At 32.2% G+C, this 19,152-nt stretch overlaps 1 protein-coding gene across 6 annotated transcripts in view; it reads left to right on the top strand.

Moving 5' to 3' along the window:
- The window catches only part of Usp15 (ubiquitin specific peptidase 15), a 123,513-nt gene that overhangs the window by 77,553 nt on the left and 26,808 nt on the right, over window positions 1-19,152 (top strand). For 3 of the 6 annotated variants that reach the window (XM_010644540.3, XM_010644542.3, XM_010644539.3), the window contains 3 exons: window positions 15,105-15,278; window positions 17,823-17,981; window positions 18,066-18,290. In XM_010644540.3, coding sequence (XP_010642842.1) covers window positions 15,105-15,278; window positions 17,823-17,981; window positions 18,066-18,290 — 558 coding nt within the window. Of the gene's footprint in view, window positions 1-8,814; window positions 8,961-14,747; window positions 14,838-15,104; window positions 15,279-17,822; window positions 17,982-18,065; window positions 18,291-19,152 lie in introns of those variants that run through there. The other 3 variants (XM_033763757.1, XM_033763756.1, XR_004517281.1) reach the window with 3 other exon arrangements.

A 19,152-nucleotide genomic window follows, 5' to 3' on the forward strand; every position in this document is an offset into this window, starting at 1 on the left:
CACCTTTGAGTCACAAGACAATTAAGATAATTTAGGATCTTAAAGAAAGTAACTTTTCCTGATAAACTGAAAATGTGTCTAAGTAAAAATTCAAACTTCCAGGACAGCTGTTTAGTGTAATACAGCATATTAAGCTCAGTTGTTTTTAGTTCCTTTCACATTATGTGCCAATACTTGAATAGCAGCTTATCGTCAAAAATGTGTTAAATCACCTATCAAGATGAAAACTTAACCAAGTCTTCTTTCCATTTTCATAAAATTAAAAAAAATAATAATGGTAACAGACTTACTTAGAGCAGTTTACTTGGATACCAATATTTTTCCTTGTCCCTTTGTTTGGAATAGGTTAAAGAACTCTCCCTTCCTTTTAGAAAGAGAAGGGGATGAGGTAGGAGAATCTGAGTTTTCAGGCAGATTATTGCAGGAAAGAATATATGTCAGTGGTTGTGGATGTATAGCACCAGTATTACTGTGTTTTTCTTTTAAGACAAAACATGTTAATGTAGAGTTGTTTTTTCTAAACTAAAACCTCAGTGTTCAGATTTAAGTACAGTGTTGGTACTTTGTGACAAATAAGTGGGTTTGGGTTGCAGTTTTGCACTTGGTCTCTAAAAGATTAGCCGTCACTGGATGAAGCATCATTCCACCAATGTAGTATTTACAACTAGAGGAGAAATCCTATCTAAAATAATTCTTGCATTTGTAACTTAGCAATTAGTGATTTCATGAAAATATATCATTCTTGATCTCAGAGGGAATCTAATTTTTCTGCTTTTCCTCTTTTCAGTTAATAAGCAAATTTATCTAGGACTATGCTTTTAGTTTTTAAATATTATCTCTCCGTAATTCTGCAGTAGGAAAATGGCATGATTACAGATCACAGAGAAATAGATTATTTTAAGGAGTTGTAAATAATATCATCTGATTCTAATATAAAATGATTTTATTTACTCTGTCTAAAAAGATCAACAGCAACTTAGTGACATAGCCTCAGCTCTCTATCCATGGGTTCCACATACATGGATTCAGTCAACTTTGGATAGAAAATATTTTTTAGTTACATTTGTACCTGACACATAAGGACTTTTGTCTTGTCATTTTTCCCAGAACAGTAGAGTGTAACAGTATTCACATGGCCTTTATATTGTCTTTAGTAGTATAAGTAATCTATAGATGTATAAAGTACACAGGAGATACACATATGTTATACAAATACTGGACCATTTTATACAAGGGACTTGAACATGTACACATTTTAGTATCCATAAATATCAAGGACTGACTATACTTACTAGCTAGTTTGTGTTGATCCCACCTTATATCGTCAGTTATTAAGATAATTAAACTGAAGTATCACTGTTGATCTTGATACTAACTTTAAGAAAATAGAAGGAAAGCATAAGAAATGTGTCTCTAATCTAAAGTAAGAATTTTAGATTTACCTTCCACACTGTAAAAAAGGAAGAATGCTAGTTCATTTTGCTTTTTTTTTTACTTAACATCACACAGTTCATTACCCTGATATAAAAAAATATTTTTTTCTTTTACCAAATATATGCTAACATTATTCAACACTTTTCTGATTGGAAGATTCTAACATCTTTCCAGGTTATATTCTAGATTATAAATTGATATGATTGAATAAACAACAGAAAATGTGAGATTGGACTGATAGACTCTTGAAAGGATAAAAGACTTGGCAAATCCCTTTGCAGGGTTTGTTTAGTTGTCTTTTTTACCTCTTCCTTTTAAAAGTAGGCAGTTAAATTATAATCAAGACTTTGCTTACTAAAATTACCTGTCTGTTGGATTTTTTTCTTTTAATATAACTGATCTTGAGAGACTTTTACCTGTTTTAGCTTGTAAGTAGAAATAGTTTTGTGATGATACTTTTTATATATGATCAACTTTCTGAGTGTCATTTTTGCTTTGACAGTAAAGAATAATTCATTTCAGTATTCTTTTAGTGTCTTACATAAGAAAACAATTTCTATCTTAACCACCTTTATATAAACTATTTTGGACGGGGAAAGGGTCCATGAGTTGGTTACTGAAACCATTGTTCAGTGGGTAATGATATCTAAAGTCAATTATTAGTTCTTTAATAAACCCACATTAACACAGTAATAGGTCAGTATTGAACTTGCAGCCTTTAATAATAATATTTTTCTTTGCATATTGCAGGTAGTTTTTATATCATTTTCACCTACTTATTTTTTCTTCACAGAAGTGTGTGAGTTAGGAACTAAGTATCATTTTACAAATAAGGAAATGGAGGCAAGAAAGATTAAGTGACATGTCAGTTCTTAAAAAAAGCTAATAAATTAGTTGAAACTGAATCATTACTCAGAACACTAAGATACTACATTTTTCAAGATCATGCTAATCAACTGACATGAAATGTTTTAGATATGTTTTATTGTGGTAAAATATACATAACAAAACTGAACATTTTAGCTTTTTTTATGATACTGGGGATCGATCTAACTCAGGAACTTGTGCCTGTGAGGCAGGCGCAGTGCCACTGAGCTAAATCCCCAGCCCAGCTGTTTTTCAATTTATAGATCAGTGGTACTAAATATATTCACATTATACAACCATTAAAATGTTTTTATATTTATGCCAAATGAATAGCCCTTAAAATTCACAATGCTTTCATACAACATATGGTTTTGTCATGCCATTCAAAATAGTTGTTCTTTGAGTTTTTAACACAATTATTCATCTGATGTTAACAGTGTTCAGAATATTTTGTTCAAGCACTCCTGTTGAGATTTCTTTCATACTTCCAAAAATCACTGGTGGATATTTTTTTTCCTTTGATGATAAATTTGATTTTCAAACACAAAAGTTATTCAGAGCATTATCTTTGGGATATTACAGTAATCAAGCTGGGTAATTTTGTTTTTCAAGTAAGATACACTTATGATATCGTTCACTCGTTTACTCAGCGAAACATTTCCTGAGGGCCTCTTAAGTGTCTTTAACTCTGGTATGCAGTAATTTATACCATGTTGAACAAACAGGTTTTGTTTCCATAGAGTTAACAATTTTGTAGAGGATATAAACATTATCACAAACTGCACTAAACATCATGAAGAGGAAAAAAATGAAATTCTTTGAGTAACCACTGGGAGCCATGAAAGCACCTAATTTATAATGGATGTCATTCTCACCAGAAGGGACAATAGAGCCATAACCGCATAGGTATGAGTTAGGCAGATAAGAGTTGAAATTAAATAGAGTAAAATCTTTGTAAAGGTCCTAAAGCAGACAAGTTTGATGAACCAAAAGATGAATCTGTGAAATAATGAATGCATGGGAATGGCATGAGCTTGAAGGAGCAGACCACAAAGGCCAGATTATATAAAGAGAATTTGGATATCTATGATAAAAGTGTTCTGAATGTTCTAGGCTACCATCATTTTATTGTAGTTATTTCTTAGATAGTGTGTTTGCTTCTACCTTTAATCCCTGAGGTCTGTGCTTAGAAGAGCAGCAGATGATTGAGTTCATCTAGGGTTAACAGAGAAAGAAGCAAAAGAGTTAAGCACACCTCAACTAGTTGTCTTGTTTTATAAGTTGATTTATTTAGTTGACCCAACAGACATTCATTGAATCACTAAACATCATTCTAGACATTGATAATACAGAATTTAAAAAGATAGCGGCTGTCCACTTAGAAGTTCATGATTTGGTGAATGAGATAGACATATAAACAAATAAGATATAATAGGAAGCAGAATCAGCACAATGTCATAGAAGCAAAGAGAACAGAAAATCTATTTTAAATCTAGGATATTTATTGTTACTCTTTGCCTGTAACATTAAATGACTTCTCATTCTCAACTTTGATTGAGAAGTTCTTAATGCAGCATAAGACCCCATATGATATCTGGCCACTGCTATCTTATTTTCTACTACTTTTCCACCATGCTAACTTTGCACCATCCTTCTGACTCCTGCCATCTGCTAAGAATGTTCCTGAATCAGGATTTGTGAACTGGAAACATGTCTGTGACATTATTCCTCCACATATTTTATCTTTGTTCTTTCACTTCTGCTAGATCTCTAGCAGTCAGGATTTTTCTTAGTCACACTACATAAAATAGCAACTGTCCTCCCCACTAGAGCACTCATGACCAGTTGATATTCTGTACTTATATTTTTTAGTGTTTGTTTGTCTGCCTTTCCCTATTCCCAACGTATGTAAACACACACATACATAAATATAAATTCTAAGACTACAGAGCTTTGTTTTAGCCACTGTATAGCCCTATTACCTAGGAGAGCATCAGGCATATTAGAAAGAGTTGGAAAGAGGGACACAGAAGGACTAGATTTGTGGTGGGGAGAAGATTTTTAGGCAAGTTATTTTGTGATGCCTATGAGGCATGCAGGTAAGTAGATATTCTTGTATAGATTTTAGATCAGAGGCCTAGGCTGGAAAAAATATGAGTATTATAGGTGGCATTTAAAAATTGTGGAAATGATTGCATCTAATGAGGACATCTGTGCTAGAGACCCAGGACTTGGCCCATTAATACAACATTTGAATGGAGGAAAGACATTACACTAAGAGGGAAGAAAGGGGTTATGGATTCAAATAGTTTCTAGATTTTGTGATGACCTCCATAACTTTCAGAATATGAGAGCAAGTCATTAGCTAAGAATTGAAAGGATAAAATTGCTCAGCAGTAAGATTTCATTTGAGATTAAATATCATCAGTTAAAAATGGTACAAATTTTTTCACTTGAAATTTTCTTCAGCAATGTTTAGTTATATGTTGCATGGAATAGATGACTGAGTTTGTCTATGGTTGGACAGAGAAAGAGGCAAAAGAGCTAAGAGAAACTAAACTAGTTGTCTTGTTATATAAGCTGATTTATTTAGTTGACCCAACGGACATTCATTGAATCACTACTGTGTGCTCAACATCATTCTAGACATTGATAATACAGAGTTTAAAAGGACTGTGGCTGTCCACTTAGAAGTTCATGATCTGGTGAATAAGATAGACATATAAACAAATAAGATATAATAGAAAGCAGGATCAGCAAAATGTCATGGAAGCAAGGAGAACTATTGGGAAATAAGTGAGACTTCATCAAGAGGTTGACATTTGAGTTGGGTTTTTATTTTATTTGGTTGAATACATTACTGTCTATTTGTGAATTATACTCATCTTTTTATAACATAGCAGAGAATTACTGTAGATACAAACTGTTTCCCCTCACTTAAGGAATAAAACTCAAACTAGACCTTATCTACCTATCTAGCCAAAACTACTTTCATTACTCAGAATTCACTGTTTCATATCTCTTTGTATGTAGTTACCTATTCCCAAATGTACATGCTTTTCTTCTTCCCATTCTAAAAGTTACCCATTACACAAAAATCATGAAAGCAAAGGCTGTCTTTGGTTTTCTTTTATATCCTCAATATTTAGAATAATGCCATATAATAAGAATATTAAAACATTATTTCTCACTATTTGTCTGTGGGCATCACAGTGCTGGTCAAGAGTATAGTAGACATTGTGATTAAAAGTTTCTTTAGCAATTTGAAGGAGTTATTTAACACGTAATTAAAAAAAAGACTTAGTTTTTCTATCTTGTTTTTTTTTTAATTTTACTTTTCTTGTGGTTTATTTTTATTTTGCCTCCCAAAACTACTAATCCATGATAATTTGGTCTTTCCACATATATGGTTTGAGAAACACCACTTTAGAAAAATTATTTAAGGGCGGGGGATTTAGCTCAGCGGTGGCCTGCCTCTCAAGCACAAGGACCTGAGTTCGATCCCCAGTACCACAAAAAAAAAAAAAAAAAAAAAATTATTTACCAGAAATTTTTGGAATTTGACCTGTGCCAGATTAATGATATGTCTAGAGCTATCCAGACTCCCAAAGAGCACAATAATTAGAAAAAGAATATGACAAATAAATATTTACTTCTTGCGATTTAAAAAGATATATTGGGCTGGGGATTTAGCTCAGTGGTGCTGCCGCCTGCTTCTCAAGCACAAGGTCCCAAGTTTGATCCCTGATACCAAAAAAAAAAAAAAAAAAAAAGGAAATGTTATCCATAGATGTAACCAGTCTGTTAGAACTTGGATTAGACTGCCATGTTAGTCACAGCTTGATAGATCACACCAGCATGACAGTGGAAATAGTTCCTTGAAAGATTTTACAATGAGGGTTTTTTTTTATTGTGAAATAGATACCTTCATAGTTTATGCCATCATATAATGTTTAAGTTTCTGTTTCAGTTCAGCTTATTTATTGCCAGTTGTGGACCTAGTATAAAGAAATAATACAGAGAAGTATGTGGCATGTTTGTTTCTGTTAGAGTGTAATTAGTTGAATTAAAAAAAAGAAAAATTTTTCTGCTGTCCCTTCTTATATGCTTTGTAAACAAAACTAAAAGACTAACAAATTATAGTGTTCAATACTTATTTTACTTATTTATTAAAAAAGGTTTCCTTACTATTATGTGAACAAGCATGAATATACTCCCAAATTATTTATGGTGTGTATATACACATATATGAGAAATTTTTTCTTAAATCTTTTCATTCTGTTCCTTGCCAAAAAATACTGACATTAAAGCCATGCATGGTGGTGCATGCCTGTAATTCCAGCACTAGGGAGACTGAGGCAGGGGCATCACAGCAAATTTGAGGGCAGCCTGGGCCACAAAGTTCAAAACTAGCGTGAACCGCATAACAAGACCCTGTCTCAACCCCCCGCAAAACAAAACTGATATTGTCTTCATTGACTTCACTGTGATCCAGTTTTTGTTTTGTTTTTGTCTTTGGTACCGGGTATCCAATTTGGGCCTGTGCCAGGCAGGCGGCAGAACCACCAAGCTAAATCCCCTACCCTCCAGTTTTGAATTTTCAGTGAGTTAAGAGATAAGTTATTGAACATTAAAATTGAATTCATAAATTTTAATTTTGTAATACATATATAACAAATACTCAATGCTACTAGGACCATTTGATTTCAGCATCTTTTCCATATGGTGACTACGTAAACATAAAATAACTCATCAGTAGCCAGCTGCTAAAAAAAATAATAATAATAATTTTAAATCAGACAATTTCTGTCACAGTCTAATAAATTTTAAAACTTCATTTAAATACAGCTCTCCTAAAGCTTACCTAATGCTTCACGGTGATGCATAATCATCACAGTGACTTTGAAGTTTATTCACATCATAGGAGATTATATATCCAATTTCTTTTAGCTTTCAACAATGGTCATTCCATAACCTTGACATTTTTAACAGTGATATCTGTAGTTACAGGATTTATTTATTTTGAATAGCAGGGTAATATTTTTGACAAAATTATCCTTCCTCAATCCTAGAAGTGAAAGAGGGGAAAAAAGAATTGGCATTTTCCTTCCTAGCCAACAAAGTATATCAATAATCAGTTCTCATACAGCCCATAACATTGATGATAATTTTTCACTGAATTCCAGAAGTATATAAAGAGGAAATTCCATAGAATTTGAAGGAAGGGGCAACAGTGGGACTTTGCTTAATTTCATCCTAGTTATGTCAAAACCAGATCAATAATATAAAGGTGTTAGAACTACATATTTGCCCAACTCAAAACCCCTGCCTTTAATAATACATTTGCTTTATGTAAAATTCCAGTTTGGTTTTTAGTTTTGTTTGTTTGCTTGTTTTTGTTTTGTTTTGTTTTGTTGAGACAAGTTCTCACTACACAATTCAGACTGGCCTTGATCTCGCCACAATCCAGCCTCGGCCTCCCAAGTACTGGGATTACAGGAATACGCCACCACACCTGGCTAATTTCAGTATTTTAAGTAGAGTATGCTACTTAGTACTCACTTTACTAACTAGTTGAAATGTGGAAAAATAATTTAGAAAAAGAATTTAAAAAATAAACAACTCATTATAATGTGGTGTCGGACCTATAAATTCCAGCACTCTGGGAGGCCAAGGCAGGAGTATCATAACTTTGAGCCCAGCCCTGTCTTAAAATTTAAAAAAAGATGAAGAAAAAGAAGAAAAGGCTTGAGGATATAGCTCAGTGTGAAGGTTTTGGACTCAATTTCCAGTAGTGTGCAAAAGAATTAAATAAGGAAAAATTATATCCATTTATATTTTGCTTATCTAAGTTGTTCTTTTAAAAAGCTTGAATGAAAATGTACAGCAAAATAGAGCTGTGTTTATGCTTACTCTCACAAAACATGGAGATCTTTAAAATTGATCTCTCTAGTCTCATGTGTTTTGACTTTCCTAGTAAATTTTTGAGAAAAATGAGAACACCACATGGGTAAAAAACTCATGTTTTGAATCTACTTGACTAAGAGGCAGGCCTGAATTTGTAGTTCTTGTAAAAGTTTATATCATCCACTGTTTTGTTACAGGGCTAAAGCCAATATTCCAGTATTAATAGAATGCTTTGGAATAATGCAGTACCTTTTCAGAATATTGATACCATTGTCATGATAAATTAGAAAATAATTGATATAAAAATCCAAAAATTCTTTATCCATCTAACTTTAAAATCCTTATATATATATATATATATATATATTTCAAGGTATTCCGAATGACCTCAGCCATGGATTACTTCAAGTTTTATTTTTCAAATCGTAACAAAATAATGAATCCCTTATTTTAAATTGGGCTTTTAAGTATTGGTTAGTTTGAAGATATAGCTGTTTTTTAAAAGGTTATGAGTGGTATTACATTTTGATCAGTAACAGAATGAGTTACACAACTCAAAAGCTTTTAGGTAATCAAAAATTAAGTTTGTTTTCTTTCCTATTCTAGTTACCGGTTTACTAAAATAGTGAGCATACATGATCACTTGAGAATTGGGCTTCTGGAGCACCTGAACAGAAAGGGAGTGGTTCATATTCAGCATTACAAAAGACAACTTTCTCTTTTTGAAGGGGATTACTTTGGCTATTTTCCAGGTACTGGGGAAATTCCAGATTCATTACAAGTTATGGGATGACTACTAATTATTCATTTCCTAAAATATGTTGATTATGGACTTTAGATTTGGTTATATAGTAGGACTTTATTTGACTCCAGTTTAAAAAAGAAAATCTTTTTAGAAGTTTCTAGTGAAATACAAAATAGAAACTCTTATCTGTGTCACATATTTTTTCAGGGAACTCTATAAACATCAATTTTATTGGTCAGAATTAATTATTTTACTTTTAAAAACTAATATAAGAGGAATAGGATTAATGTATATGTATATTAAGGTTATGTGTGGTACATTGCATCTTTCCAGGTAATAAATATGGAAAGAAAATCAGATTTCACATAATGCCCAGTTTCAGGATGTTGAGTTCAGGAAGTTTGTAACTAGATAGTTTTTTATATAGAATTAACACTTTATACAAATATTTGAATGCTTATTCTTTTAAACACAGTTCTTCAAGGTTATAGTGAATAAAATTCTGTGTACATTAAACCCTTTGGCAGAATGTCCATTGGCCAAGTCACCTGTTTATTTATATTAATGCTCCTAAGAATATTTATATGTGGCTCCAGGTTGAAGATTTAGGGCAAACAGTCTTCATAAAAAGTTTCTAAATATATTTCCATCATATCTTTTATTTATATAGATTTATCTTGAAAGTTGTTGAGACATTCACCATTCATTAGGAAACAAATCCTGGCATGATTTGGACTTTTATTTTTGAGCTTTTAGAAGTTTTGGGTAGGTTAGAGTTACAACAGGGTGCAAGTCAGGTCTGTTTTTCAGTCCATTACTTTCTTCTCTAAGTCTAAAGGCTACTTTCATTCCTCCTATAAGTTTTCATTCAATATCACTTCTCAGCCTTTCGGCCAAGATCAAGTGTAGTTTTTCAGTCATTGAGCATACTTTTAAGTGAGCTCTGTGGCAAAAGTTGTTCTAGATTCTGAGGTCCAAAGGTAACTAAGTCATGGACTCTGTAGTGTAAGTGAGTTGAAGGATAGTGTTAGCCCAAGGGAAAAAAATAGTTTTTCTTGGAGGCACTGACAGAGATATAACGTGCAGTAGGCACTGCAGTGAAAGAATAAGTAGGAATTTCTTATAAGAAAATAATATTATAAGGAGGAGAAAGATACTTGTGAAGGCTCAATCTTAATACGTTAAACTAAAGAATATATTTTAAGACTGCTAATTCAATTTCAGGAATAATCTTACTATTTATAGTTCACAATATATAATGTATATGCAAGCACATATAGAGAACCACACAGCCACATTGAAGAACAGATATTTATTATAATCATTTCTCACTGATTGGCTTGTGCATACACCAGCCGTTCTTAGCACCTTTATAGACAACTTTTCTAGTAGCTCATTTCCTGAACCTTCCCTCTAGTCATTTTATCATGAAGTCTAAATTAGTGAATTCCAAGAGTGTATTATAAACCAAATATGAAATTTCATCAAGTGCTCTTACCATTTTTATATATTGTTGACATACACAGAGATCATTTTAAAAATGTCTAACCTAGTTAACAAGTACATTTACCTATTCGTTAATGGAAGTTTGTCACTTTTTCTCCTTTTGTTAAGTTGGAAGTATTAGTGTAGATTCTTTTTCTTCTGATTATTGCTTTATTTTTTAACATGATACTAATGCAATTCTAGTCAATTTTGAACTAAATGAGCCACAGTAGTAATGAAAACAAAATTAGACTAACATGTATTTCGTGATCAATAATATTACTTAATGTTTGAACCTTGTTTTATTGGAGATTAATTATAAGATCTAGTTCTCTTGAAAACTGAGATTTTTACATTTGTCAGTGTCAGGGGATTGAACTTCAATAAATCAATAGAGGCGTAGTTCCACTTAACTGGTGAACATGTCACGAATTCAGAAGCAGCCACAAAAACAACATACTTACTCATAATGTTTATATATTCTTCTATTTCTATGATGTTTTCATGTTTTTTCTCAGTCTTTGTTAAGATTGGCCATGTGTGTTAAAAGGGTGTTTTATTTTACAATCCAGAGAACATTGAGTATAAGAGATGTATCCAAATAGATAAAACACATGTTGTATGATTTTTAGTCTGTATCATACCACAGGTTAAAAAGAAAATTCCTCCCTCCAACATATGAAGGACTTAAAATGGTGGGTGTGTGTGTGTGTGGGTGTGTGTGTATGTGTGTGTGTGTCTTTAAGAAAGGGATTGCTTTTGGATAGTCTCATCTAGTAGACTCATCTGATATTTTTATAGTAGAAGAATCTTCAGAATCAATACTTAAGAAATATAATTATAGTTTTTATTATTAAACTGATTTAAGTTATTATCCTTAAAAATGGCAGCCAGTCCAAATATCTAATTTTCTTAACATAGTCAAAAAGATTTTCATGTTTCTAAAATAGCTTCATGTGAAGTGGTTGGGTAATGAGTAAAATAGAGCATAAAGTAATTGCAAATCAAATTATATTATAACTAAATCTTGGTTTCTTTTTCTCCCAGAATAGTGGTACTCACACTAATAGAATATTACTTGGGCTATGTAAATATCTTCGTTGTTTGATCTTTATTCCAATTATATCTTGAAATTTCTACCAAAAATTACAATAAAACTTATAATATTTTAACTGATCCTTATATTATTTGACAAATTTAACTGTTATTAAATGGTATTTTCAAAGTGAGGGAGAAAAGTCTGTTATAACCTTAGTTTTGTACTATAATTTCTGTATTAGTCAAATAATTATACTGGCTATTGAATTTCTGTATTTATGTGTTTGGACAGGTTGTTGGACATATATAGCTTGAGAGATTTTTTTCCAAACATTATGTTAAAAAAATTGTTTTGGCCTATTTAGGACTAAATAGCTTAAACTTCAATATAAGCTGCAATATCTTCACAGGTGATACAGGTTTAATATACCCTGCTCTTTTTGGTTTCATATTTGAGTACTTGAAACTTTTCAGAGTATTCATTAAAAGCAAATGTATTTTTAGTAGTATTTCATTTGACAAAAATGTATTGGGCACTTTTATGAAATGTTAAAGGAAAAGGTTACAAACCACATGAATAAATATAGGGAAAATCATTTTCATTAAGTATATATTGTAGACATTCTAAGTGTCTATTAAAATGGTGCTCAGGGCTGGTGATAAAAATTCAAAAAATATGGTATCTGCTGTTATGGAAGCCTCAGTCTGTTTCATAAGACAGACAAACTAAAAATGTACAGGTATAGTACATTATGAAATCAGTGAAATAAGAGAGAGCACTAATCAAAATGGAGACATATAGGAGAAATTAGTATTAAGGGAATCTAGGGAGGCTTCCTGATCTAGATTCCTGAATATTGATGAATTGATAGCAGTTAGTCAAAAATGGTACATTTTTAATAGATACATTCAACACTTACAGAGCAAGAGGATGGAGATCAAGGAACCAAAACTAAGGCTGAATAAAATGGGGGAAAAAAGTACTGACAAAGGATAAGGATACATAAGTGGGCAAAATACAGATCCATCCAAGGAATTGAGATTCTAATCTAAAAACAAGAAAAGGATGTATAGCAAAGAAATAATATGGTTAAGACCTCTCCAGATGCCACTGGAAAGCTAAAATTTTTTAGTTGTCTTTGGAAGCTTTTCGCAAGATAAAGGCATATATGAATAATTAAGTAGAAATAAAGTTCAAGAATGATATATATACATTTGCACAATTTGATAAATTGGTAAAGCTATAAATTAGGTTATTTGTATAATTGCATTGATAGACAATAATGGAATTTTACAATCTTAGCATAACCCTGAAATGATCAAATATAAAGCTTTGAAAACTAAATGATAGTTGTTCTAAAGTACTGTTTGACCTTCTCTTCACCTAATTGTCTATTTAATGTTGATCCTATTTATGCTAAATAAGGTGATACTGTGAAGTAATGACATTTATGCTCTTGTAGTTTTGATGTATTCTAGTTGTCTGGCCTTCCTCCATTGCTAGGTTTACAATTTAAAGTTCATGTAATATTCAAAAAGAAAGAAAATAAAACTCCAGATGAATGTAAGATTATGTGAGGTGTTGTGATGTAAAAGGAGTTAGGAAGAAAGGTAGGGAAGTATCCTTTCTTTTAGTTGTTTCCTAAATTAGCTTAACTCTATCTTCCTCTTGCTCACATGAATAAAAATGATTATATTAAAAATAACTCTCTTAAGGCCTTTATATCTTACCTTAAATATTTTAACTGCTTATAAGAGTGATATAATAAATTTTATGATATCATGAAGTTCTCCCTTTTGCCTTGAGGGTAAAGGCCAGACTGTCAGTTTAAAAAATATTATTTTTATTATATAGAAAGTTCCTAAATAAGACCGTATGACTGCTGGAGTAAACATAATTGATTTATGATTGAAACCACAACATTAAGTACTATAATTTACTCCTTTGCAAATGCCTAGAATACTGGCTACTCAAGAGGTTGAGATGTGAAGATTGAGAGTTCAAGACCATTCTGGGCAGCAGATACTCTATCTTGGGGTGGGGGAACCTAAGTTAAATGTGCTTATTTTGGAGTTTTAGCTAAATAATGTACAATGTACTGCATAGTTGTAATTTACAACATTTAGGTAATCTGTATGAACCCAGCAGGCTGAACCTTTCATAACTATCAGAGCTATTTAAAGACAAGTCTGGGGCCGGGGATTTAGCTCAGTGGTTCTGCCGCCTGCCTTGCAAGCGCAAGGACCCAAGTTCGATCCCCAGTACCCAATCAATCAGTCAATCAAGACAAGTCCATAGTAAGCAAGATTTGAAACATTGTTTCCACTATTATAAATCTAGGCTGTCATCAAAGTGAGTTATAGTATTTTGCCACCTGATTTTAAGACACCTACCTGCAAGAAAAGAAGGTTACCTGTGTGAGCCAGGGATTTAGCTCAGTTGTTCCACTCCCTGCCTCACAAGCACAAGGTCCTGAGTTTGATCCCCGGTCCCCCCGCAAAAAAAGGCTACCTATATGACTGTATATCTCTACCAGACTTTTCATACTCTAGACATTAATTTAAAAAGTAATATTGAATTTATATTAAAATCTAATTATAGAGAATCATCAATTTAAAATTATTCCATCTTGAAATGAAATATTATGAAAACTATACTTCTCTTTTAAACTAAATTATTTCATTCACAATCGAAAACATTTGGAAAATTAACTCATTCGTGGTTTTTATTAGATTGTTGATAGGACAGTAAAGAAAAACTGTTAAAAATGAAAACACCCTGAGCACACGCAACTAAACTTGTTTTCTCAGGTTCAGCTAGTCTGTACTGTCCCTTTAAAGTTGGTTGGCCAAATGGAAGATTTAAAGGCTGCTCTTTTCTTCATAAGGAACTGACAGTGAAAGCAGTAAATAGAGTCATCTCTCAAGTATCCATGGGGAGTTGGTACCATAACCCATATATGTGCAAGTCCATTATATAAAATGCTGTAGTATTTGCATATAGTCTGTGCACCTCCTCTCACATACTTTAAATATCTCTAAGTTGCTTATAATACCAATGTAAATGTTATATAAATAGTTATTATAATTATCATGTAGGGAATAATGACAAGAGAAAAAGTCTGTATATTCAGTACAGACACATTTTTTTCCCTAATACTTTTCTATGTGCAGTTAGTTGAGTCCATGGATACAGAGAGTCGACTGTACCTCTTTAAGTTGATGTCTTGCTTGCACTCTATCTCAGTTTTTACCTACTCAGGCTAATTTGCAGGTGCCTGGGATGAGTAGACAATCCATAATTTCTACCAATCAAGTAAAAGAAGGAAAGAAAACTCTGAGCTTCTCTCCCAATTAACAGGTAGTTTGCTGTGGTTAAAATTAATGCAGATTTTACAGCAACAAATATTAGCATTTTTATTTATTAAAAGTAATTGATTTGAAATTTGGGAAATAGTGGAGTACGTCATTTGAGTGTTTGTTTGACCAGTTACTCAGTTCAAGAGACCAACATTTAAATTTTTCTCTGTATGTTAGAGCAAATCATTTTGTACCTCTCTTCATTTTAACATATTTTAAGAAAAGTATTTTGTTACTACTACTTGAAAATATATTTTATTCTTTGCAGTGTTTGAGCAATACACCTCCACTTACTGAGTATTTCCTCAATGATAAGTATCAAGAAGAACTGAATTTTGACAACCCCTTAGGAATGAGAGGTGAAATAGCTAAATCATATGCTGAACTGATCAAGCAGATGTGGTCTGGGAAGTTCAGCTACGTCACCCCAAGAGCATTTAAGGTTAGTGTGGTAAATATATTCTCTGTGAGGCCAGTGACATCCCAAAGGGGACAAAAATTAGTTCTCGGGGGAGATATGAAAAATAGTACCTATTACAATGGTTTGTGGCTTCCAAAAGAACATGTTACATAAGTAAATATGTAGTATATCTGTGATGTAAAATGTCAGAGCAGGGGCAGTGTAGTTGATTAATTTTTAAATGTCTGAAATAAACCTAGGAGTAAGGGAGAAGGAAAAATGAAAAAAGAAAAAAAAAACAGAGTGAGAGTATTGGTATGCTGCAAGATGACTATAGAGAAACCTCAATGACCATCTGCATAACTGTACTATGTTAGAATACCATTAAACCCTGGAGAACCTACTTAAATATTTTATATGGATTTAAAGAACTAAATTTGGGCATGTCATTGAGGTTTAAGGACTTGCTTTATTTTTATGATCATTACAAGTTTGAAAACATACTAAAATGAAACTAGTCCACTAAACCACTAAATATTGATTAAATGTATTTTCAATACATTTCTTAAACTGTTTGTTTATTTATATTTGTGAATTGATTACAAAGAATTAAGCTGAAATTTGGCTTTAGAATGTTAAAGTTTTCCTGATTAGTTATAAAAGTAAGACTTACGAGACATTTTAAACATTAGGAGAATAAGCACTTTTAAGCCATTATATTTGCAACTAATTTAAATGACATTCATATAGGACATTTACTAGGCAATATTTTTCAAAAAATAAAGTTAGCATGCATTGAACCCTGAGTTTAATCTCCAGTACTGAAGGGGGGAAAAAAGCAACGAACAAATCAAAGTACTCTTGTATTTTTTTTCTTTATCATTCTACACTTTTTACATTTTATTTTATCATATAAGAGAAACTATGTAGTATTTAACCTGTATAAACTTTAAACAAACTAACCCAAACAAACCCATTTCTCACCCCTCCCCTCCTTCCAATTGGTTACATTTTGCTAAATTTTCTTTCTGTAAATTTTGTGTAAATATATTGGTTCTTCATACTTTTTTTTTTTTTTTTTTTAGTACGGAGGATTGAACCCAAGGTCTTCAAAGTGAAATACATCCCTGGCCTTTTTTTATTTTTTATTTTTACTTTACATTATTTTATTTTGTGCAGTCTCACTAAGTTGCCCTGGCTAGGCTCAAACTTACTGTCCTCCTGCCCCTGCCTCCCAGAGTTCTAGGACTACAGGTGTGTGCCACTGTACCCTGTTATGTTATGGCATTTCTCGTCAGTCTTACCAAAAATATTACTACACAGAATAGTAAAGTTTTATATGGACATGTAAATTCCTGTTTACATGTTCTCTATAAAATTCTTTTTACACACTGAAACCAAATGAGAAATTTGTAATCATTTTCTAATACCCCAAAGCAAAATGTTATTAAACCCTTAGTCTTCAGTATTTCCCAATCCTTTATATAAAATTTTATCATTTTCTCCTTGTTATTGTCACATTGTCATTTTTGTATTTTATAATTATTTTCAAAATACTTTTTAGAATTATAATTATATGTAATAATAGAGCAAAGATGACAACTTGTATTACATTGTCTGCATGCCAGACATTTACAGGAGGCAATAGGAAGACTTAGAGCAAAGAATTAAGAAAATTGGAAACTCCTTTGACAAATAGTGAAAAACAAATAATGACAAGGAAATATCAAAGACACAGTAATAGTTACATGGATATATTTTTTAAGGATTCTATGTGTTGGTCTATTTTATCCCAGATAAGCTTCACTGAATGCTTACTAGTAATGCAGAGCAAAATATAATTTATTCTGTTGTGCATGTATACAGTCAGTTTTAATTATTCACAATAGTTATTTTCCATAAACTTAACAAACATAAACACTAAAAATAACAAATACTAAACTGGTTTTCCTAGGGAAAATATAGGGTTTGACTTCTACCAAGCCTCTGATCACAGCATTTTCACAAATCAATGCATAACTTTATATTATGTGTGTTTCTGTTTAAAGACACTTTATTTAATATGTTGTTGATTCATCAACATTGAATTCACAGCTAGTGTCATGTAACTTATGTGTGCATTTAAGATCTCTAGCTAACACTTCAGCACTATCCTTTAGGGCCAGTTTAAACACAAAAATAAACACAGCAATAAAAAAATGTGGGGGAAAAAGTAACACTGATTTAGCCACAAAAGAGAACACTTGTTTTCTATAGTATGAAATCAAATACAAAAATACAGACCATGACCTTGTTCCCCAGCTGGGAATGTACACTTCAGATAACTCAGATTTTTCTGCATTCAATTTTGTAGCTACAAACAAATTTCAGTAAGTAAACAAGTTCACAAATGCAGAACCCATGAATAATAAAAGTGAAGTGTATTCTTTGTTAAGAATCTTGTCTCTAGGGCCAGGGATTTAGCTCAGTGGTTCCACTGCCTGCCTCACAAGCACAAGGTCCTGAGTTCGATCCCTGGTACAAAAAAAAAAAAAAAAAAAAAGAATCTTGTCTCCAGCTAATTTTATGGTTTTGCTTTTTTATTAGACACAGGTAGGACGTTTTGCACCTCAGTTCTCTGGCTATCAGCAGCAAGATTGTCAAGAACTGCTAGCTTTCCTATTGGATGGGCTACATGAGGATTTGAATAGAATTAGGAAAAAACCATATATACAATTAAAAGATGCTGATGGAAGACCAGATAAGGTAAATTGCATGATATTATTACAGTATTTCTACTAAGGTATTTCTGCATACCTCTTTGTAATTTGTGTTTTATTTTCTTTGTAGGTGGTTGCTGAAGAAGCCTGGGAAAACCATCTAAAAAGAAATGATTCTATCATAGTAGATATATTTCATGGCCTTTTCAAATCAACTTTAGTTTGTCCTGAGTGTGCTAAGATCTCGGTAACATTTGATCCTTTTTGTTATTTGACTCTTCCACTGCCTATGAAGAAAGAACGTACCTTGGAAGTTTATTTAGTTAGAATGGATCCACTTACTAAACCTATGCAGGTAATGATTTTTTTCTTTGCCTTATTACTTTTATGTAAAAATTAGTGTTGACTCATTATAAAATTTAGTGCTCCACCCTCAATCACAATTTGATGATAATCTTTATCATATAATAGTTTTTACAATATTTCCATATTTTAGAATCAATATAATTTTTTAGAACCTTGAAAGGGTAAAAAACATGTGGAAGTAAAATTCTCAAACACTTTTTTTCATCAAAGAAAACTACTTGGGATGCTGAGGCAGGAGAATTGTGAGTTTGAGGCCAGCCTGAGCAGTTTAGCAAGATCTCAAAAAAGGAAGTAGATATAGCTCAGCAAGTCTGGGCTTATTCCCAGGTACTTCAGAAGAAAGAAAGAAACTGAGATGTTGTTTGGTTTCACTTACAGAGATAAAAAACATAGTATTGTTTTCCACAGATGTATATTCTATTTTTCCAGTACTGGGAATTAAACCCAGGGCCTCTGCATGGAGCTACATCTCCAGCCCCTTTTTTATTTTTTATTTTGAGATGGGAGTCTTACTAAATTACCCAATCTGGGTTCAGTCTCAAGATCCTCCCCCCTCAGCCCTCCCACAGTGGATTACAAGCATGTGCTGGCATGCTCTATAGAAAGCACTGTAGTATGCTTTAATACCTATAAATCTTAGACATTTTAAGAATTTAGAAGAGAAATGGAAATTCAGGTAGACTAAAATCTTATGATAACTTAATAATATGTTAATCTTTAATACTTTGAAATTTCAAATATTGCTTATTCTGTGAAAAATCCCTGTGGTATGCATTAATGTCAATTATTTGATTCCTTTGCTAGTGTTTTGAATCATTTACATTGTGTGAGCTAAGTACTGTATTTTTTTC

The sequence above is a fragment of the Fukomys damarensis genome, unplaced genomic scaffold (genome assembly GCF_012274545.1).
Source record: "Fukomys damarensis isolate Sample0158 unplaced genomic scaffold, DMR_v1.0_HiC HiC_scaffold_15, whole genome shotgun sequence".
NCBI lineage: Eukaryota > Metazoa > Chordata > Mammalia > Rodentia > Bathyergidae > Fukomys > Fukomys damarensis.